This window comes from Ipomoea nil, unplaced genomic scaffold (genome assembly GCF_001879475.1).
Source record: "Ipomoea nil cultivar Tokyo-kokei standard unplaced genomic scaffold, Asagao_1.1 scaffold0982, whole genome shotgun sequence".
NCBI classification, from domain to species: Eukaryota; Viridiplantae; Streptophyta; class Magnoliopsida; order Solanales; family Convolvulaceae; genus Ipomoea; species Ipomoea nil.
This window is the reverse complement of record NW_017617410.1, coordinates 403,903-426,290: the sequence shown is the minus strand read 5'-3', so window position 1 is coordinate 426,290 and position 22,388 is coordinate 403,903. Positions and strand designations below refer to the sequence as shown.

The following is a 22,388-nucleotide window of genomic DNA, read 5'->3' as shown; positions in this document are numbered from 1 at the left end:
TTAATGCTTTGTTGTCGCCACGTGGATAATATTTCATACTATCTTTCCTAAGTGGAATTTTTTTTAAAGAAAATAATAAAATCACACAGATTAAATTCTTGCCCTAATTCTTCTCTTCTTTATCCTCTATCTCTCTATTTCTGTTACGCACTCTCGCGTTCTCAACTCACAACACATAATCTGCTTTTCTCACATTCTAGAGCTCAGTTGATCAGTCATCACACTCATCTTCTTCGGATTGTGGAGTCTCTCTATTGCTCACCAAGAAATGTCTTCTTCCTGCCGGAGTGGGTCGCCATTTTCATCGAATTCTTTAAGACCAAATCTCCATTATGAGCCAGCAATCTATTGTCGTTGTGGGTTAAAAGCTCCATTGTGTCGTACACGAGATAATGAGCAAAAAAATTTTGGGTGTCAAAGATATAAGGTTTGAACTTTTCTATATCATATAAGAATTATATGTTGTATGTCTAATAATCTTAGCCAATAGCAAAATCCCAATCCCCTAATTGCAAAGTATAATGAGTGGGTGTGTTTTGAAATTCTATATTGTCTAAAATTGGAATTGCAAAGTATAATGAGTGGGTGTGTTTTGGAATTCTATATTGTCTAAAATTGGATTTTGGTTTTTAAGTATTTGAAGGCAGTAGATATGATTTAAGTGCTTGTTTCAGATATAGATTTTGGATTATAATGAGTTAGTAGAAATTTCTTATGCTAAAGTAAAGATTTTCACAAGTATAACTGACATAATATAGCTGACAAAAGAAAAAAATTTATAATTATATTAGTTTAATTTATTGATGTTAATGTTCAGTTAATTCATTTGTGTAGTAGAATTTATACAATATTTATTTTACAGGATGGAGGATGTGGTTTCTTTGTTTGGAAAGAAGACATATTGGTTAATGATGTTGAAGTTTTGAATGATGTGAGTAATCAGCCAATTCATGAGTTGAAAAGTGTGATATTCAAATTGCAAGATGAAATCAAACACCTACGAAAGGATTTGGAAGTTCTATCATGGGAAATTAAGAAAATGAAGAGAATGTGGATGATTTTTAGTGTAATACTTGTAGCAATTTATTTATTACATAATTTACAGCAGAATAGTTCTTCTTTAGAATATGTTCCTATGTTGATTTAAGGTTAATTGTATGAGTTTGCAAAGACAATGATTGCTAATGTATTGTGATATTTTTCTTTGCAATGAGAATGAAATCCTTACAAATGAAAATATTTAAATGCTATTATGTTATTGTGGCAGTGTTTGCATATCACAATAGGCAGTTCATTTTTTGCATTTAAATATCGTCAGTGTATTGTGGCAGTGTTTGAATATCACAATGGGAGTTCACTTCTGGCAAAAAAGGCATTTAAATACTGGAATTTTTGGCATTTAAATAATGGCAATTCATTTTTGACATTAAAATAATGTCAATAGGCATATCACAAAAATGTTTGAATATGTTATTCTGGCAGGTGTTTGAATATCACAATGAGAGTTCACTTCTGGCAAAAAAGACAATTAATTTTTGTCATCATCTTTAGTAGATTTTTCATGGCATAGTTCACTGAACATTTCATACAAAAAAGGCATAGTTCACTTATGGTAGTGTGCATACTGTGGCAGTGTTTGAATATTCTACCAGTCTACTACATACTATGGCAGCAACAAGCCACATTTTAGCTTTACAAAAAATTAACATTAAACATTCCATACAAAAAAAAGTGAACATTGAACAAGTTCTACTACTATTATGCCAATCTTGCTCCTTCAACACCATTTGCAACTAGTTCATCCTGTCCAAGCTCATTCCCCTGCTTGGCTAGCCTATAATAAGAGTTTTTTCCACTTTTGGTCCCTCGACTTCACTTGTGGTGACAAATGGGATTCACGACTTTTATTCCGGACATAACAGGTGCTCAACTTCAATATTTTTTCCACATTTGGTCCCATCCGACCAAGAACCCGGCCAACACACCGGAATTAGACTCAACCCTTATTATGTTAAGGGTATTCTAGTCATTTCTAACCCATGTAAAATGTAAAATAATTAAATATAATATTTATTCCGTATTGACACCTCAATCTCGTCTCTCTCTGTTCGAATCGAAGGAGCTGCGAAGAAGGAAGAACAAAAACCCTAGCGTAATTGACTACTATAGTGTCTCTCTCGGATTCAGCGCGAAACACAAAAACACAAGCTGTAAAATCGTTCGTTGATGCCGCATATGGCTTCTCATCAGCGAAGCTGTTCTTCATCGGATTGGGCATCACATGGTAAGTACACTGGCAAAAAGTTAAATTATTTGCTTTTTTGGAATGTTGAGGATGCTTTTATGCAGTTAGGGGAGCATATTGATAAACTTGAATACTTTAGTATATATTAGGGTTTCATTGGGACCCATGACTGTATATATTTTAGGGTTTAGCTTGGACCCATATCTGTATAAATTAGGGTTTAGTTGGGACCCAGTTCGACCATTTGGGAACCATTTTTACTTTTTCATTTGTTTATTTCATCTGCAAATGTGAATACCATTTCTGTATACACTTTATGCATATTTTGTGGGAACCATTTTTGTTTTTTGCATTTGTGATATCACTACTCTGAATTTGTGTTACAATTTGATTTGATTTTTTATTGTAAATATTTGTCTTTGAAGGTGAAAATGTTGAATATGACAGTGACACTGAGGGCAGTGAGTATAATGAACTAAGTGGTGATGATGACAATGTTCAAAATAAGGATGACATAGAGTTTGATGAACATATAGATTATGGAGTTGAAGATAGTGGTTTAATAAATAACTTAGAAAACGAGGTGGGCAGTAAGGCTTTGCAAAGTGAGGTATTTGACCCTAACCTTTCTGATGATGCTTCAATTATGGAATCAGATAGTGATTGTGAGATAAGTGGTGGATTATGGACTAACTTTAGGGCAAGTACAGATATGAATGATCCTGAATTCACTCTAGGAATGACATTTGCCTCTAAGCAAGAGTTTAAAGAAGCTGTTCATAACTATGCCATTAAAAATGGAAAAGATCTGAAATTTGTGAAGAATGACAAATATAGATTCATTGTAGAATGTAAACAAGAGGGGTGTCCTTTCAGAATAAGTCTTAGAAAAGTTATAAACTCTTTGTCATAGAGGATTTTAACGATGGAGCAAAAGCATGATGGATGTTCATGGGCTTTCGATAATAGAATGATGAATTCAACTAAAATAGCCAAGAGGTGGAGCAAGGAAATCAATTATAATCCTGATTGGAAGATGTTAAAGTTTAAACAAAAAGTTCATGATGATGACAAGTTCAATATGAGTGAGAGGCAGACCTATAGAGTGCTTGCTAAGGCTAAAACTATTCTGAAAGGAAATGAAGAAGAGAACTTTAATAAACTTTGGAGTTATGAGCTAGAAATTAAAAGAACAAATCCAATGTCATGTTGTTTTGTTCAATTGAGTGACTTGAAAGAAATGAATGGGGATACACGATTTCTTAGGTTCTACATGTGTTGGGATGCATGCAAAAAAAGGCTTCAAATATTGCAGGAAAATAATTGGAATTGATGGGACTCACTTAAGGACAATTACTGGAGGTGTGTTGCTCACTGCTGTAGGGATTGACTCTAATGATAGCATTTTTCCATTGTGTTATGCTATAGTTGAGAAAGAAACTATACAATCCTGGACATGGTTTCTAGACTTTATGAAAACAGACTTGGATATTACTGCTTGGAATGAGGATGAATTCACATTAATTTCAGATAAACAGAAAGGTTTAATTCAAGCTTGCAAGGCTATTTTACATAAAGTGGAGCACAGGTTCTGTGTAAGACACCTTCATGGTAATATGAAGGTTGCAGGTTCCAAGGTAAATCACTTAAGGATGCATTATGGTCTTGTGCAAGAGCATACACTGTCACTGATTTCAATAGAGGGTTTAGACGTTTGAAGGAGTTAGATGGGAATGCATTTGAGTGGTTAGCAGATAAACATCCTAAAGAATGGTCAAGATCACATTTCTCATGTGCATCACAGAGTGATATGTTGGTCAATAACATATGTGAATGTTTTAACAGTGTGATATCTGAAGCAAGACAACAACCCATTATTGGCTGCCTAGAAAGCATCAGGAAATTGTTAATGAAGAAAATATATGAGAAGAGAGAGACTGCAAAAAAATGGACTCAGAGTATCTGCCCTAGGATCTTGGACAAGTTAGCTGTGATAGAAAAACAAGCTGCAAGTTACAGGGCAACTCAGAGTGATTATCATCTGTTTGAAATCCAAGGAATGTATGGGGACCAGCAAGAGGTTGATTTGCAAAGAAAAAGATGTTCTTGCAGAAAATGGGATTTAACTGGAATCCCATGTAAGCATGTTGTTTGTGCTATTTGGCTAAAGAAAGGTGTAGTTCATGAATATGTTGACAAATGTTATTCAAGGGACACTTACCTGAAAATATATGAGGGATCCATACATCCAATGGCAGGGGCTACACATTGGCCATTAACTGACAGAAAACCTCCCCTTCCTCCACTATACACTGCTAGACCAGGTAGACCACAGAAATTGAGGAAAAGATCAGCTGATGAGCTCACCAAGAATGGTCAATCAGTTGCTAAGAATCAGGTCACCAAGGATGGGGTATCAGTTGCTAAGAATCAGCTCACCAAGGATGGGTTATCCGTTGCTAGGAGTCACATTCAGTTGCATTGTAGCATATGTAGGAAGAGTGGTCACAATTGCAGGAGTTCTCCAGAAAAGACAAAGCTAATTCATAAACAGGTATTTCTATATACATTGAAATTTTACTCAAGTCAATTCCATAAACTAACTTAATTTTTTTTTTAATTTTTTTTTTTTTGGTTTTAGATGAAGCCAAGGAAAAGAGTGATCAAGCCAACTTCTGTACCAGTATCAGTTCCAGTTCATGAAGATCCAGTTGATGTTCCAGTTCATGAAGATCCAGTTGATGTTCCAGTTCATGAAGAGCCAGTTGATGTTCCAGTTCATGAAGAGCCAGTTGATGTTGATGTTACAGTTCTTGAAGATCCAGTTGATGTTATAGGTCATGAAGATCCAACTGTTGTTCCAGTTCCATTTGAAGATCCAACTGAAGTTGATATTCCACTTGAAGATCCAGTTTATGTTCCAGTTTATGAGGAGGGAAATAACATTGGGTTATTTAACATTCCAGTTGAGCCAGTTACACTGAATGAGTAAGAAATAATGACTCAAGAAGATCTTGATTTCTATAATCAATTTGATTTCTCAACACCATTTGAAGACCAGCCTGTTCCACATCAAGACCAACCTGTTCCAGCTAAAGACCACCATGTTCCAGATGAAGGTTGTTATGGGCAATCACCAAAGAACAAGGGCAAGGGAAAAGACAATGCCAAGAAACAAAAACATCTTAAGAAGGAGAGGTATTGCAGGAAGGACAAGGGCTTCCAAGACTTTCAAGTTTGTGTTCTTTGGAAACTCTGATGATCCATTAACCATTGACTAAACACCTAGCTGGGAACTACTGTTATATGTATGGGAACTACTATTTTTTGGGAACTACTGTTTTTTGGGAACTTAGATTTTGGCTAGCAATTGAAACAATATGTCAATTGAAACTGGTCAAATGTTTGGTAATATAATCTCTTTTGGTATTTCATTTTGGTAGTATGTGAAACTGATTATGATCATGATATATTCAACTTGTATTTTGCCCAAAAATATTAATGAAATCATTAGTTTGGTTGCAATCCACTATCTGTCAAGTGTGTTACACTCCAAATCCCTCATCAGTCCCCATTCCATCTACCCCATTCACATATTAACAAAGAAATTAAAAACTGAATGAAGTACTTAACTGCACAGCAAACTAATACACTTATAATTCAGTTCATCACAAACAACTTGAATTCCAACAAAGCAAACATTAATCAATCTTAAATGCCCAACATACTACATTAACTGCTTCAAATCCACTAAACTACTGTCAGTGTTACAAATAAGTAGGATTACAACGATAGCTACAAACATTATAAGTACATGAATCTTCCACTGTATTGGCTCAGCACGGAGTAACTGAACTTTATTTTTTTCTTCAGCTTTCACCTTCTCCTGCTGCAACTTTTGAATCTCTTCTTCATGTTTATTTATCTTCCTTAGAAAACCTGGGATTATTTTCTTCGATCTCTTACACATGGGAGGGTCGAACCATTCCATTGAGCTACATCTAGCCATTGGGCATTGCCAAAACCTTCTCCCAGGATTTTCATTCGTTCAGGAAGTTCGCAACTTCATTTGATACCCACAACGACAATGTATTACAGGAATCCATTCACCATATTCATAGTACATACCGGTCGAGTTAGATGTTGAAGAATTTGCATTCATCTTGCACGGCACACCTTCTTCGAACAAAGACAAATCGAACGGCTAGGGTTTTTGTTCTTCCTTCTTCGCAGCTCCTTCGATTCGAACAGAGAGAGACGAGATTGAGGTGTCAATACGGAATAAATCTTATATTTAATCATTTTACATTTTACATGGGTTAGAAAAGACTAGAATACCCTTAACATAATAAGGGTTGAGTCTAATTCCGGTGGGTTGGCCGGGTTCTTGGTCGGATGGGACCAAATGTGGAAAAAATATTGAAGTTGAGCACCTGTTATGTCCGGAATAAAAGTCGTGAATCCCATTTGTCACCACAAGTGAAGTCGAGGGACCAAAAGTGGAAAAAACTCCCTATAATAAATACCAAAAATAGAGTTTCAATTATCCAAGTATTCAATAGCCAATTAGTGTAAAAAATGAATACAAGTTCTAGTAACACTTACGTTCAATGACACACTTGTAGCTTCTGTTGTTTTTCTTGGACAAAATCTCTTATTATGTCCACTCTCCTTACACATGGAACAACTAATTGATCCTCCTTTCCTAGACAGTTTGGTCTTAGAATGACGTGGTTCTGTTTCCTCACGATTCCTTTTTTTCTTGGGGCGCCCTGTCATTCTCCTTGGTATAGGAGATCCAATCTCTTCACATTCTGTTCTCGGTCAAAATAATTCCCCATTGATTGGTTCAAGTGCATGAGAATAAGTCATTTGGTACATCTCCTTACTGTAGCAATGGCGTACATAATCAGCTGGATCTTTTTTCCTATCAAATATTGCACATACAGCATGTATACAAGGTATGCCACTCAAATCCCATGCTCTGCAGCTACATGTCCTCTCCAATAGCTTAACCTTGAATTGATGTTTTCCTTGCTTTACCTCAAACCCATCAACGCCATTAAAGTCGACATGCCATCCAACACTATCCAACACATTTTGGTTTAATTTCTTTAAGATGAGATGACCATGATTTCCTTTCCATGTATCCAAAGACTTACGTTTTTCAGCAATCCTCCTCATCGTGGCAACACGGATATCTTCAAGCATTGGCACTATAGGCTTTGATCTTGCTTTTAAAATAGTGCCATTAAAAGCTTTTGACATGTTATTGTCTACAACATCACATTTAGCATTCGTCCGAAAGAATGCTTTACACCATAGCTTGGGTGGGTACTTCAGCAAATCCTCACTTGCTTTAGGGTCTCTCTTAGTCAATTCTTTTACAACTTCATCAAATTGTGATGTAGTTGTTGCCTTTGCACATTTCCAGAATAGTTTCTTGAACACCATGCCTCTATGCCTTTTACTCCAATTTGCATGAATATGTCGAGCACAGTTTCTATGCTCTGCTTGTGGAAATAATTGTTTGATCACTTTAGTTAACCCTGCACGGAATGCAAAATTTTTTTAGCAATGTTAATAATATCAGTTGTGATAAATGTTAAGCAAGCAGTAAGCAAGAACAGAATGCTAATTTTCAATTTTAGCAATGTTAATAATTATTAGTTCCTAAGATAAATATGAATAGCAGTAAACATGAACAGAATGCCAAAGTTTAAAATACACCATTAACCAAGTAAGTAGTCCCCTTTGTTGAGCAGTAAGCACATTTTAAGCACTAAGCAGTAAGCACATTAGTGTGAGCCCTGCCAAATTACACTGCCCTATCAGAATGCAGTAAGCACATTTTAAAAAACATCAATAAGTAGTCAGGTAAAGAGGAAGGTAAAAACAAGTTAGGAACTAGTTCTAGCTCTTGAATCCCATGGTCAACATAAATGTCTACCTTACCACATCTACGCGCCAAATTAACTGCTCTTAATGTACTACAATCATCATATAATAGTTCAAGCATCTCCAAAGACTGCTCTACTCCCTTAAAGTGAAGTGAAACTACTTGTCCATATTTGTTCTTTAATATACTTCATTAGGTGAAGAAATGAAATCTTATCTGGGCCAATGTCAATGACTTCTACTTCACCATTTATATATGACAACTTAGGATTTTTTGCAAAGGTACCTCCATGATGAAGTATTAACTCAGCTACTTCAAATCCTATAACAACAAAATATACAGAAACTTTAGTATAGACCAACTTTGATGAATTTTTTATGTTAATGAATTATTTATTTGGTTGCAGATAGTTTACAGTTCTTGTTAATATGGAAATGAGTCTTCATTATATGTAAGTAGTTAACAGGCTCAGCCAAGCAATTAATTTGCCAACTAAATTCATACATATATATATATATATATATATATATATATATATATATATTACCAACTAAATATCTTCATGTGAGAATATCAAGGTTGCTTTACTGCCTTTGCTTCTTACTTTAGTTAAGTTTTTTGTTATATAAGCTTAAAGTAGTATGGCATGCTTAATCTATAGATTTTACTTTACTGAACCTGTAAAAAGTAGATTGTTTAATCTATAATCACAATAACCATTAAATACTTTTTACCTAATACTATACGATGCTAATACACCAAGAACTATTTTATTAAAGTGATATTCTGATCATATATGATTGTTGTTAATAGTATATTCATTTTTACATATTCACTTTCTTTTTCTTTTCCAAATTTCAGAGAAGGACAACAACAACAATTGAGTTATTAAACAACTGGAAAAAAAAAAAACTTCTGAGGACCACAACAACACACCATGTCTCCATTATCAACTATAGAGAGGGACCTAAGCATTCACACACTGTTTTCAACATAGGACCACAACAACACAATGCTTCCACATATATACCATCTAAAATATACAATATGCAATAAAATAAACACTATCAAATCGAGCTCTAATCAATTCTTACCTCTTTGCACGGAAGCGAAGTCGTTGTTAACTATCAATAGCTTTGTAGTTCCTGTCTCTTGTACTGATCGATTGAATTGAGAGAGTGAGTTAGAGTTTTAATTCGATTGTGAGTTGAGAGAGCGAGAGAGCGTAACAGAGATAGAGAGATCGACGATAGAGAGGAGAAGAATTAGGGTAAGAATTTAATCTGTGTGATTTTATTATTTTCTTAAAAAAAAATTCCACTTAAGAAAGATAGTATGAAGTATTATCCACGTGGCGACAACAAAGCATTAACCGGCTGTGTAGGGAAGAAATGGACTTAATTGAGTTATTTTACTGGTTTAGGGGGCTTATACGGAGCTTTTTTTTACTTAGGGGGGTTAATTGCACTATCCAGTTCACTTAGGGGGCTGATTTGACCCTTTTCCAATAAAAAATAGACGGGCTAGTGGGCTAACTCGCAGGTTAAGGAGGGCGGGCTAAAAAGCCCGCTCTAATACGGGCTTATAAAACTCGAGCCTGCCCCGCTCTTTTGGCAGGACAGGACGGGCCAAAGCCCAATCCCTACGGTTATAGTGCTATGTTGTTTTTAGCAATTTTGTAGCTATGTTTTTCCTTCTCACCCGAGTTCAGATGGAGTTGCCGAAGTTAGCATCACAAAGTCAGAATATGCTATTTCATTCTTTGACGAAAACAAAGACATTTTTTTTCTGGCAAGCTATGAAACAAAATAAGATGTCAGGTCTCATAGAATAAAAACTTGTTAATGATATTGATTTGAGTTTCACGTCGCCGGAAGATGGGTATGAGTATTTGATGTCAACGACATCTCAGGAAGGAAGAAGAAAAGGGTAAAAAAAAATATAAAAATGATTATTAATATCCACCTAACACGCCATGTCAGATGTTTACCTGCATTACTAGGAGGCTACTTGCTATTTGGAAAAATTGCAAGATTTTTTTAATGTTTAATGGTTTAATTGCAGTTTTTTTTAAGTTGGGTGGCTCAATTGCATTTTTGTGTGTAGTTCAATGGCCTATTTGACCTTTATTCCAATACAAAAATACAAAATTAGTAGTGTTTAGTACATAAAAATTCATATGATTTGTTGGCTGTTGCTATTAATTTATTATTCACACCTAGCTAATATATTCTAAATTTCTAATACACGACTCGTGAATGGACCTATCCGGGCTTGAAAATTTGGCCGGTCTAATACTCATCTCGCCCACATAACCGGTACTCGTGGTTCTTAAAACTCTGTGAATCAGGTATCGTACATTTAGTGTGCACACCCCCTAACTAGGATTTCAAGCCTAGCGGGTAGTATCGAACCTAGCAACTCGAGATTGTTCTACCAAGTTACTTCTAGAATAAACTGTCGGTCCTCTGTGACCGTTTCCTTCTTTTCTCATAACTTCTTTCTTTCTCTTTCCTTCCGAAAAGACATAGTCCTAACGGGAACCTCCAAAACATAGATTTTCCTCACTTAATATAAATAGCATATATATCACATGCAACTTCTTTTTCGCATGCTAGTAATCTAGATATCATGCAAGTTTCTAAATGCATATATATATATATATATATATATATATATATATATATATATATATATATATATATAGAAGAGCGCTCATATGCGGCGGGGTCTTACGGTGCGGTGGTGCGGTCAAATTCCAGAATACACCAACAGTGTTAACAATATGCACCAACAGTGTAATAAAAACACACCCCAATGAAATGTAATAAAACATCACAAAATACACCACAGACTCAAAAAAACACACCATATAACTCACCACCCCCAATGGTGTATTTCCGAACAGTGTATGGTGTTTTTACTCACACCTAATGGTGTGTGTTTGGTGATGCAGGACTCTATTTACTCTGTTTTGTGTGGTGTATTTCCTAACGTTGATGGTGCATATTTGGTGAACTATTGGTGTTGCCGCACCGTAAGAAATAACCGCACCGTAAGACACTGCCGCACCTGAACCCGCCTATATATATATATATATATATATATATATATATATATATATATATATATATATATATATATATATATATATATATATATATATAGTCCGGATCAGGTGAGGACGTGAGGACTAATCTTGTGCGTTTGTTTTTTTTTTTTTTTTTTTTATTTATTTGGATGACTCAGATTTGAGTTCTTAAGATGACATGGATTGATTTTTTGATTTTTTTTTTTTGTTAAAGTTGGATAGTAGTGTCTTTTTTTATTTTTTTAAGTGTGAACGTATATGTAATCCTTGACCAAATTGGTTTCCTATTTTCTTGGGTCATCACCGTTGCAATTTGGAGCCGCGATTTCTTCATCATTGATTGAGTGTTCGCCCATGCAAACTAATCAGTATTTTTTATTTTTTTTTTCGCTCGTTCTTTTGAGTATAATATTGCATATATTTGGATGGTCGTGTATATATACAAATGCCTGGGTAGTACGAATGTGCATCTGTGTGTGCTGATTGTGCAACCTAGTGTTGTAAGTTGTGCACCGTAAGCTGGAGAGTTGTGCATTATTGCACATAGTTCAGTGCATCGTAGGACATTGGGATGTCCACTGTAGGATTTTTTTTTTGCGGGTCTTTAATGCAGAACAATAAAGTTATTGATGCACAACACTCTGTATAGGAATGCACAACATTTTGTATAGGAATGCACATCCTCTAATAAGACTAATTTACCCATAAATTTATATATTTTAATATTTTAAAAGGATTTGTTTCCTTAATCCGTGTGATTTGTTCATTTCAATCTCAGCCATACATCATTCTAATTTAATGATCTAGATTAGTCATCACGTCCTCACCTAAGATTAGGTCCTCACGTGAACTGGCCGGATTATATATATATATATATATATATATATATATATATATATATATATATATATATATATATATATATATATATCATATAACTTCTCTACTTCTCTTTCTCATATTGGAAATCTAATTATCATGCAAGCTTCTCAATGCACATAGATATAGATTTTCCAAAATATATATAAGGATTTGAAAATAGCTTAAGGTTTCACTTTAAGCCTTATACTGTACATAAATCCTTAAAAGTGGCAAAATAGACTTTTCAATGCAACGTTTGGAAAACATGGACTTATGCAAGAAATCTCAATAATCTCATCAGTTCTTCTATTCATGAGCTAAGCAATGCAATTAGCACATTTAATCAAATAATTATTGTAAGCAAATGCCAACATAATACTTCATAATTTTGAACTCAACATTCAATCAAATACTCAAGGACTAGATTTCATACTTTGTCTGGATAACATGCTTCTACTCAAAAATCATACAGATACAACTCACACTAGCATGTCGTTACGAGCTCGAGTGTCCGAGCCTCACTGACCTACGAATCCCGGTCCCAAACAACACATAGCTGAGCCTCAAGGGCCTGGCCTCTCCTATTTTGACCTGGAGGAGCTTGGTGGCGGGCCTTGAGAGGCCCTGCCACTTGGCTCCGCCAAGCAACGGGCTGGAGTGACGGATAACTTCCGGATCCATCACTCTAATCTGTTGGCTCACGGTTCTTGCCAACGGATCTCTCTCGGATCCGTTGGCTAGGGCCGCAAGGCCAAACGGGGGACTCTAGCAGTGTGCACCTCTGTGGTGCACCAGATGACTCCATCTCCATTTTCTCAACTCAGACCTCAACAAAACACCTCCAAACAACCATGGATAAATCATCTAACATCCTCAACACACAATAAACATATTATCATGCATTCTCATTCATTTCTAAACATCAAATCTCAAGAAATCTATCAACATATGGCTAAAATAATATATTTGGGAATCCATGGTTTATACCTTGAGCTTCTAGCTTCAAGCTCCAAAAGCTTATCTTCTATGACCCCAAGCTAGGTGTTCTCTTCACTCTTGTGATTTCTCTTTCTCTTCTCTCAGACTTCTATTGCTTAGAGTGAAGGAGGCAATGGAGGGATTGAATTCATCAAGAGTGAATAATGTTGCTTTTATAAGGTACGAAACCCTAGGTGCTCATTTGAATGAATTGTTGGTTGAGAGGGGTAAATTAATCTTTTGACTTTAGAAATATCAGGCTTCTAATTTTAGACCAAGCTTGGGTAATAAAATGAGTTTATAAATCTTTGGAGATAAAATATGTTTCTTATAAGGATATTCCTAAGTAAAAGCGAGAATGATTCAAATTTCGCTAGTTTCCCTCAGGTTTCACTCCGATTGACTTTTTAGATCAAAACTTGATACATGAATATACTCAATACTTAGGATTTTCGAAATAAGCTACTATTTGGTGTTGAATTAATAAAAAGCACGATTTAAAATATTTAATTCATATACCTATTTTAGAAAAACTTTCGAAGGATTAAAAATAATTATTTTGGGATTTTATAAAATAGAATTTAAGAAAATAAATTTTGAATTTTCACACTTATGCTTTACGTTTGTTAAACGGTCCGCAAACAGGGTTACCCATTTGTTAGCTCGGAAAGCCTTGTCTATGCGTGACTGTTCAGATTTTTCTTATGTCCCCTTTCCTTCCATTGGTCCTCTTTTAACCATGGACCTTACTTAATATATTTCCTACCGTTTCTCTTTAAAAAAAAAAAAAAAAAAAAAAAAAAAAAAAAAAAAAAAAACCTCAAATCAGTGAAGTAAAGAGGGTTTTTTTTTTTTTTTTATCACGTTTGCTCCCCAATGTGGGAGATGTTGAGTTCGAACATCGGTTGAGGCGTAGTTTGTATGTTTGGGTATCCCCTCCCTTTGTAATAAAAAAAAGTTTTTATTTTATTTTATTTTTATAAACAGTCAATTCTGTTGATTACACTCATCATGGATTCATGGTAACTACCGACCATCAGATCTTAGACTTTTGAACCTTAACTTTGGTTTGCGTGCTATAAGGACAAATTTTGGTATCTTCAGCATTTTCTTCCAAACCTTAAACTAAACGTGCTTATTTTAGGCCGGAGAGTCGATGGAGGAAATGGACACTGTACTAGCCTCACCGCATGCCCGCATGGCCATTGCTTTCTAGTTTGTAAGTCGTACATTGGAAACTGGAAAGCATGTTCTTATCAATTAAAACAAAACACTTTTTTAATAAGTTTATATGATGAATTGATGATTGAAGAGAATCACGTTTTTTCCATGTGTGACGCGGCGAAGTCGATATCACACACACATATAGTTAAGCCCTCTCTACGAAAAGTCAATTTCCACTGAAATTCGAATTCACAATCCTCCATAGAGCAACTTGATGCCACTCAACCACAAGACCAAGTCATTGACAGTTCTTTGGTTATCTAGTTGTTATATTATTCTTAAAATCAATTGGTGATAAGTAGGTGGACATTAACCATTTAATAACATCCCTTCATAGGTAAGTCACAACGTCACATCTCGATTCGAGCAAGGGCTGAGCTCAACCGACGCCCAACAATTTACCTCCCAGCACCTGCTATGCCGCAACCTTTGATCACAAAATTCAGTTGTTGTAAGCCATAACACCACGTCTTGAATCGAGTAGAGACCGGACTCGGTTGACATGACCAACTTGGTTATCTTATCACTTGTTACAAATGATCAAAAAATATTTTTTAAAAATACCCTAAATCTCCATCCATTTTTAGAGTAATTGGAAAAATTCGTCAAATTTTTAGTTTTTCAACAATGTTCTAATAATTGTATGATACAAAATTTTGTATTTTGTAATAATGTTTTTGTTTTTTTTTTTTTTTTTTTGTTTTTATTATTATTATTTTTTGTTGCTGTTGTTGTTGATAACCATTGAGAATTCATGAAATGATTTATTTATTTATTTTTTGCGTAAAAAATGGGAGATAGATATCCTCATATGTCTATGAAACAACAAAAGCACGGGCAAATTAAAGCAAATTGTTCTTTATATATAGTTTATACTACCCATTTTGGTCGTCTATAGTATACGTATATGTATGTATTCCATTGGTTTTGTTTGACATTTGGTAGAACATATGCAAAAATAGAAAACCAAAGTATTATTTGACGAAAAACTTACGTGGTATATAACATGTATAATTAGATCAGAACTGCACAATAAATTAACCATAATAAATAATAACAATAATAATAGGATCATTGTTTTGAGTTGAATTAGGTAGAAAGCTTTAAAATGGAAGCGGTTTGAATTGACCATCATCACAGCTCATATATAAGACCGGACAACGCCCATGTGTTGAATATATAATAAGTTTGTATTGTAAAAGCTTTGAATTCTTTTGTATCCTTTTTGACAGCAAAATGTTAATGTTGAACACTTGAAGCAATAAGTAATAAATTTATTAATTAAAATAGTACTGATGATTTTGTAGGGATCGAGTCCACCATAAATTAGGTATAGAGATATAGGACAAATTATTGTGTGGATGATGGTCCAAAACGATGTCATTTTAATATTAAAAAATTATTTACTTCACACGCGTGTTAGAATAATAAATATTCTGAGGTAAGATAATATATGTTATGAGTTAAAATAGTGTGCTTTGTGTGTTAGAATAATGTACTTTATATGTGTTAGAATAATGAAATTTTTGAGGTAAGATAATGTATTTTATGAGTTAGAATAATGTATTTTATGAGTTTTTTTTTTTGAAAGGATATTTTGAGTTAGAATAATGTACTTTATGTGTTAGAATAATGCAATTTTTGGGATAAAATAATGTTATGTATTTTTGGACCATGATCCACACAACAGTGTGTACTTTATGGAGATATAGAATGAGTACGAAAAATAGTAATATTATTGCTCAGGCCCTAGGCCCACAAAGAATATACACCAAGAACCTGCAGCCTAAGCTTGGCAGCCCAAAGGATAAATAATAAACGCTGACTAGAATGACAAATTATTGTGTGGACCATGGTCCACACGGTGTTGTGTGGGTCAAAACAAGAAGTACATTATACAGTATAATATACACTCAATACACAAATAATGTACATCACCTGAATACAATGTATATTTTTAATATACTAAAAGTACATTATTTTTGTACTGAATGTACATTATTTTACATTATACAAAATATGGTTCACACATCTTGTGTGGACCATAATGATTGGACTAGAATTGTACAATTGTTATACCGTGCACTAGGGCGCACAATGCATTGTGCGCCCTACCACAAAACGACGTCGTTTTTATAAGTTGTGTGGGGAGTTGACGTGACAGACACCGTTCCGTCAGTTCAATCCCATTACAGTTTTTTTTAACACTTGTGTTTTATGTGTATTCTGTTAAGAGTAAGACTTTATGTGTATTATGTTAAAATTTTATGTGTATTATGTATTATGGTAGATTATGTGTCTTATGTTAGGAGTTTTGTATGTATTCTACTATACAATTCTGTACATAAAAAACAAAGATTTTTTTTAGAAGTTACGGCAGAAACGGGAGACAACATCGTTTTGGCCAAGGCGCCCTGGTGCACGATATAATTTGCCAGAATTGTAAGTGGTTAGGGTCAAGCACTGGTAAGTAAGTAGAAGGAAAAGACTGGAGACCATTGGGTCATTGGCTAGTTGCGTTCCAGACCATGATATCCTGACAAGCCAACCCTCTCCTTTCATACTACACTTCGGCTCCTAGATGCCGTCCACTTGTACACAATACAAGCCTCCTCCTTCCCCTCCAACCATGTGTACCATGTCTCAACCTATCCTAACACACCCGCAAAAATGCCACATGCACGCTACCCCGCATCCTCCTCCACGCCCAAGCCCGTCACAATAGAAGCGAAAGGCGCCAAGCCCATTGGCTGGGACGCCATGGGGCGCACGTGGCGCACCACTCGGCATCCCTGACAGTCGCCCACCGGTGGCGGCGCCCAACCCTCACCCTACTTATAAGGAAAAATGTAATACTTTTACATTTTGATGTAAAAGTATTACAATTATATATATATATATATATATATATATATATATATATATATATATATATATATATTACAATTTTCTTTATAAGTTAATATTGACAAGTGTTTGTTACTTATGAGAAAATATAATACTTTTGTGAAAAACTGCAATACTTTTAGATCAAAATGAAAAGGTATTACATTTCCTCAAAAGTATTATACTTCCCTATATAAGTAATAAAAATGTTATTCTTAATTAGTATTATATTTTATAATAATATAAGTATTAAATTTTTATCTTGACCCGTATCATGAAAGTCTCATACAAATTTTTGCCAATTTACAAATTAGATTCTTTAATTATTTGTTTAATCTTAACATTGAATACAATTAGTTCCAATTCCTACAATATTCATGAAACTAGTATTCTACCCCTGCGATGCACTGCAATGATTTTATTATAACAAATTATAAATAACAAAAACATGTTTAAAAGATCAATAATAGATTATAAGAATGGTGTACATTTATATATTACAAATTGTAAAAAAATTTGTTATATACGTATTCATATAATTTATGGGAAATGGCACTTTCCGTCCCTTTTTTTTTTTTTTTTTTTTTTTTGAATGCTACTAGCTCTATTACATTGTAGTATCTGTTCATATACTTTCTCAATCTACTGAAACACAAAGAGCTAATAACGCCTCCACTGAGACTCGAACTCACAACCTTCCAAATGGAAGTCCAACCCGGGTATATGAAAATAGCATGTTTCATCCTTCAATTATATCGTCGTCAATTTTCATTATTCTATTGAATATGGAGTGACATTTTAGATCTCTCAATTATCTGTAGAGTGGCTTTTTAAATCCAACCCTACTATAGCTTAGGCACAAAATAAAAACTACTTCGAAGACAATTGAGAGACAAAAAGTAATATATATATATATATATATATATATATATATATATATATATATATATATAAGTGAGTGACAAATAGTAATATTTCTAAATAATTTGGGAATAAAAAATATCACTTTTCCTATAATTCCACAATTAGAATTTGATGTTCGCATAGGCAGCTCAACCAGTCATAAATGTGAAGTTTGAAAAGTATGATCAGGGATCGAGTCTCTCCAGTGACAGTGAGTGGGCTTGTTGCGCAAAAAGCAAAGGTCTAACCTAGACAGTGAGTGGGCTCCTTATTGCGCAAAAAGCAAAGGTCTAGTCTAATGTTAAATAGACCCCTTGCGCAAAAAGCAAAGGTCTAGCCTAATGTTAAATAGTCGGGGTCTTAATGATCTTGTTTATTAAGGAAATAAACAAGATATAGTTTGCATCACATTAATCATACTATTTTTGAAATATTCATGATTTTTTATAAGATAGTATATGTAGACCATCTATTTAGTTTTAGAATGGTAATCCAGATGCTATCACATTACATGATAATTGACATAATCATACTCATTCAACTTTTTTTTTGGTTGAAAGGTACTCATTCAACTTTAAACAAATTAAGAGTAAAACATATACTCCGTATAATATAATAAATATAGTATAAGAACGTCAACAAGTCAAAACTCAAAGAGGCAGACAAAGGAAACCGAGTCGAGTCAAAACGTGAAAAATGAGAACGCGGCCAACACAGACCAAACTATATACGTATTACGTAGTAGTAGTAGTAGGTAGCAATCGCAGCTTGCAAACAAAGGCGTCCATTTCCCAAATTATATATATATACACATTGAAATCTCTTCTCACAACCACAATCACTCTCCACCGTACACCTTATCTCTCTATTTCCGCCATTGAAAGCCACAAGCTTTTTTTTTTTTTTGGGTCTGATCAATTATATTTATTTTTTATTTGTTTAAGCTTGATTTCCTGTTTAATAGCAGGCCAGGAAGTGCATAAGAATAATTCTTTTTGGGGGTGAGAATCTTTAAAATCTTGAAAATCAAGGGAGTGAAGTGGATTAAAACAGGGCCTACGAAATTCTGAAGAAGACGCTCTCTCCTCACCGTTGCTATCCTCTTTCGACTCTTTGAACACGCGTTTTTCCCCCTTTCTCATAATTTATCTAGAGCCCTTTTTCCTCTTCATCAATTTTTTTTCTTCCCTTTCTCGGGATAGTTTTGTGAATCTCTAGGGTTCCATCTTTTTTCTCTTCTTTTTTATAATTACCTGTAAACCCTCGATTCTTTAAGGTCGAGGGGGGGTTTATTCATTTCTGGGTGGGTTGTTCTTGAAGTTTGTTGTAAACACAATGGTTTTGGTATCGGCTTTGTTGGGTATTTTGCAAAAACCCACAATAGGGGATGTAATAATTGAGATGATGCTGTTTATGGCACCTATTTGGATTGCGATTGTTGTTGGGGTGCTGGTGGGTTGGTCATGGAGGCCCAGTTGGGCTAATACGAGTGGCGTTAAAGATTGCTTTGACTCTACCCTCTTGTCTTCTTCAAAGACATTTTCTTCCCGGATTAGCTTGCAAAACGTGTTGACTGGTTTAACTTCCATGAAATCGCAATTGCCCAGCTGCGTTTCTTGGAATTCTGAGGCGGAAACTTCAGCTCCGATTCCTCACCAGTGGTAGGTTCAAAATTTCTTCACTATTTTGTGTTTTTTAATCGTTTGGAGGACAATTTGTTGAGCCGGGCTTAGATTTTTGCATATAGGAATAGTCATTTTCTCAGCATATCTCAGAAACTACACTGTTAGTTATGGTTTGAGGCTATAGGGATTAGCAGTAATTGAGTTTGCTTGTTCTGATTGTATTTGTTTTTCCAGTTCATTGCAGCCAAAAAGTGAAAAATCGGTTCTTGTTGATGATAATGACCTTCATCAGTTATCCCAACTAGTAGAAGAGAACGATGGAGGCCCTGCTTGGATTCAAATGATGGATCGGTCAACACCTAACATGACTTATCAAGCTTGGCGCCGAGACCTTCAGGTATAATCACCCTTTCTATGAAAGGAAATTAGGAGTAAAATGTATAGAAGATTATATATGTTCTGGAATTCAATAACTAGCACCTTTTGTCTTCTGTTATCTAAATTGTATTGCCTTTTTAATGTAAAATTGTAGAGTGGACTTCCCCAGTATCGCAGTAGAAGTGTATATGAGGACGTCACGCCAGAAATGGTGAGGGATTTCTTTTGGGATGATGAATTTAGGCTAAAGTGGGATGACATGCTCTTACATGCTGAAACCTTGGAGGAATGTCCCACTACTGGAACCATGATGGTTCAGTGGGTTCGCAAGGTATGATAGTCGATAGACTATGGTCTTTTTTGCTCTAACTCTATTGATTGATGCGGATTTTCTTAGTCTTTTCTTTTCCCTTTTTTCGCAGTTTCCGTTCTTCTGTAGTGATAGAGAATACATCATTGGCCGTCGAATTTGGAAGTCAGGACAAGCATATTACTGTGTCACCAAGGTAAGCAAATTGATGTTGAGATTTGAACCAAGTATGGTTTTCTTTGCAGCTATGACTGCAATTTTCTTCCGATATTATGACAGTGTTTTAGCAACTTTTTAACAAAGTGTTACGGAGTATATTTTTCATAGCAAATTGGTGGATAAATAGTCTGACACAGTGAAGCCAAGGTGTCTGGCCTCTTGTTCCATTCGGTTTCGAAAAAGTAGAGAATATCTTCCCTTTTAGTCATGTTTAATGTTTTAATGGTGTGAAATGCGGGCAGAAATAGACATTATTTTGCTAATCAAATCTTAAACCGATGTGTTCCAGTTATTTGCACATCCATAGGTTGGCGGTCTGCTAGTAGTGTTAAGTTTATTGAAACAGACAAATAGTTAAGATTTGAACTTTTGGTGTGTCATGACTTGCTTGCACTTTCTGGCGGTCTGTGTGATGCATTTTTGTTACTTGTCTCGTGTATGGACCAAATATATTCATAATTCTAATGATATAATATATGATTGATGATATTTCAGGGCGTTCCTTGCTCATCCGTGCCACGGCGTAATAAACCAAGGCGTGTTGATGTATATTATTCAAGTTGGTGCATTCGTCCAGGTAGGCTATGACACGGTCATTAAGTATCTGTATATTTATAGCCTTGTCTATTTTACGGTCTAACACAAACTTTCTAAATATAACAGCTGTTGGTTTTTGTTATCTGAAATCCTAACTTTTATTTAAAATTCATACAGTTGAATCGAAGATAGATGGGCGACTGACAGCATGCGAGGTGCTACTCTTTCATCACGAAGACATGGGCATTCCTTGGGAAATCGCTAAACTTGGCGTTCGACAAGGCATGTGGGGAGCTGTGAAGAAGATAGACCCTGCTCTACGCGCATACCAGAAGCACAGAGCCTCGGAAGCTCCACTTTCGCGCGCTGCATCCATGGCCCAAATCAACACCCAATTCAGCGTCGACAAGCTGAGGTCATTGGAGGGAGAGAAGAGTTTAGCGGAGGTCGAGAACCTGGATACACCACAGAAGCCTGCAGCAGGGAGGAACGTGCCAAAATTGCTCCTTGTTGGTGGAGCGATCGCCCTGGCTTGTAGTCTTGACCGCGGGCTTTTGACTAAAGCCGTTATATTTGGCGTTGGGCGAAGGTTCGCGGGGATTGGGAAGCGGTGCTGAAGCCATGGTTGCATGGATTGAGTTTGTTGTATGTAAAGTTTAACAGGAGTGGAGGGGGTGTAATAATGGTAGGTAGGGGAATTCCAGTCCAACTTACTCTAGTAAGGCTCATATAATTTTAACTTACTCAAGTTAGACAAGGAGAATGTATCCCATAGGTTGTATTCACTAAAGAATTAATGAAAGAACCATGGTAGATTCCTAGTACTCATCATCACAAATTTTAGTTTAAACTTTTTTAAAGCTCATAATATTTTTTTTCCTTTTTTTTTGGAAATAACTATTAGGACTATGTTATCTACATTAGACTAGGACTATGTTATCCATATTAGACTAAGACTATATATTCGTGTTAGACTAGGATTCTATCAAGTATCTATATATTCACTCTCTGTACTCTCGGACATTATGATTGATTGAATACAAAATAATCTATATTCTCATCTGGTATCAGAGTGTCGCTAATTACAATTGTTGGTTGATGTGATTCCATAATTACAATGAGCACTTGTTCGGCGGCGACGGAACCGTGTCAAATTTGTAAAGGTTTCAGTCACACGGGAGCTAATTGTTTATGGCGCTATGATGAACCGTGTCAAATTTGTAAACGTTTCG

The 22,388-nt window shown here is 35.2% G+C and overlaps 1 protein-coding gene across 1 annotated transcript; it reads left to right on the top strand.

Annotated features, from left to right (window-relative positions):
* The first annotated feature begins 18,888 nt into the window (after positions 1–18,888).
* LOC109179992 lies at positions 18,889–21,984 on the top strand. The gene is made up of 6 exons (XM_019329471.1): positions 18,889–19,748; positions 19,947–20,109; positions 20,245–20,421; positions 20,513–20,596; positions 21,115–21,196; positions 21,334–21,984. Exons 1-6 carry the CDS (start codon positions 19,423–19,425, stop codon positions 21,771–21,773), a joined length of 1,272 nt encoding a protein of 423 aa, XP_019185016.1. The 5' UTR covers positions 18,889–19,422; the 3' UTR covers positions 21,774–21,984.
* Positions 21,985–22,388: the final 404 nt, after the last annotated feature.

Coding starts and splice junctions, on each gene's coding strand:
- LOC109179992 (XM_019329471.1), top strand. CDS start 19,423: ATGGTTTTGGTATCGGCTTTGTTGGGTATTTTGCAAAAACCCACAATA. Junction 20,110..20,244: donor CTTGGCGCCGAGACCTTCAG/GTATAATCACCC, acceptor GTAAAATTGTAG/AGTGGACTTCCCCAGTATCG. Junction 20,597..21,114: donor CATATTACTGTGTCACCAAG/GTAAGCAAATTG, acceptor ATGATATTTCAG/GGCGTTCCTTGCTCATCCGT.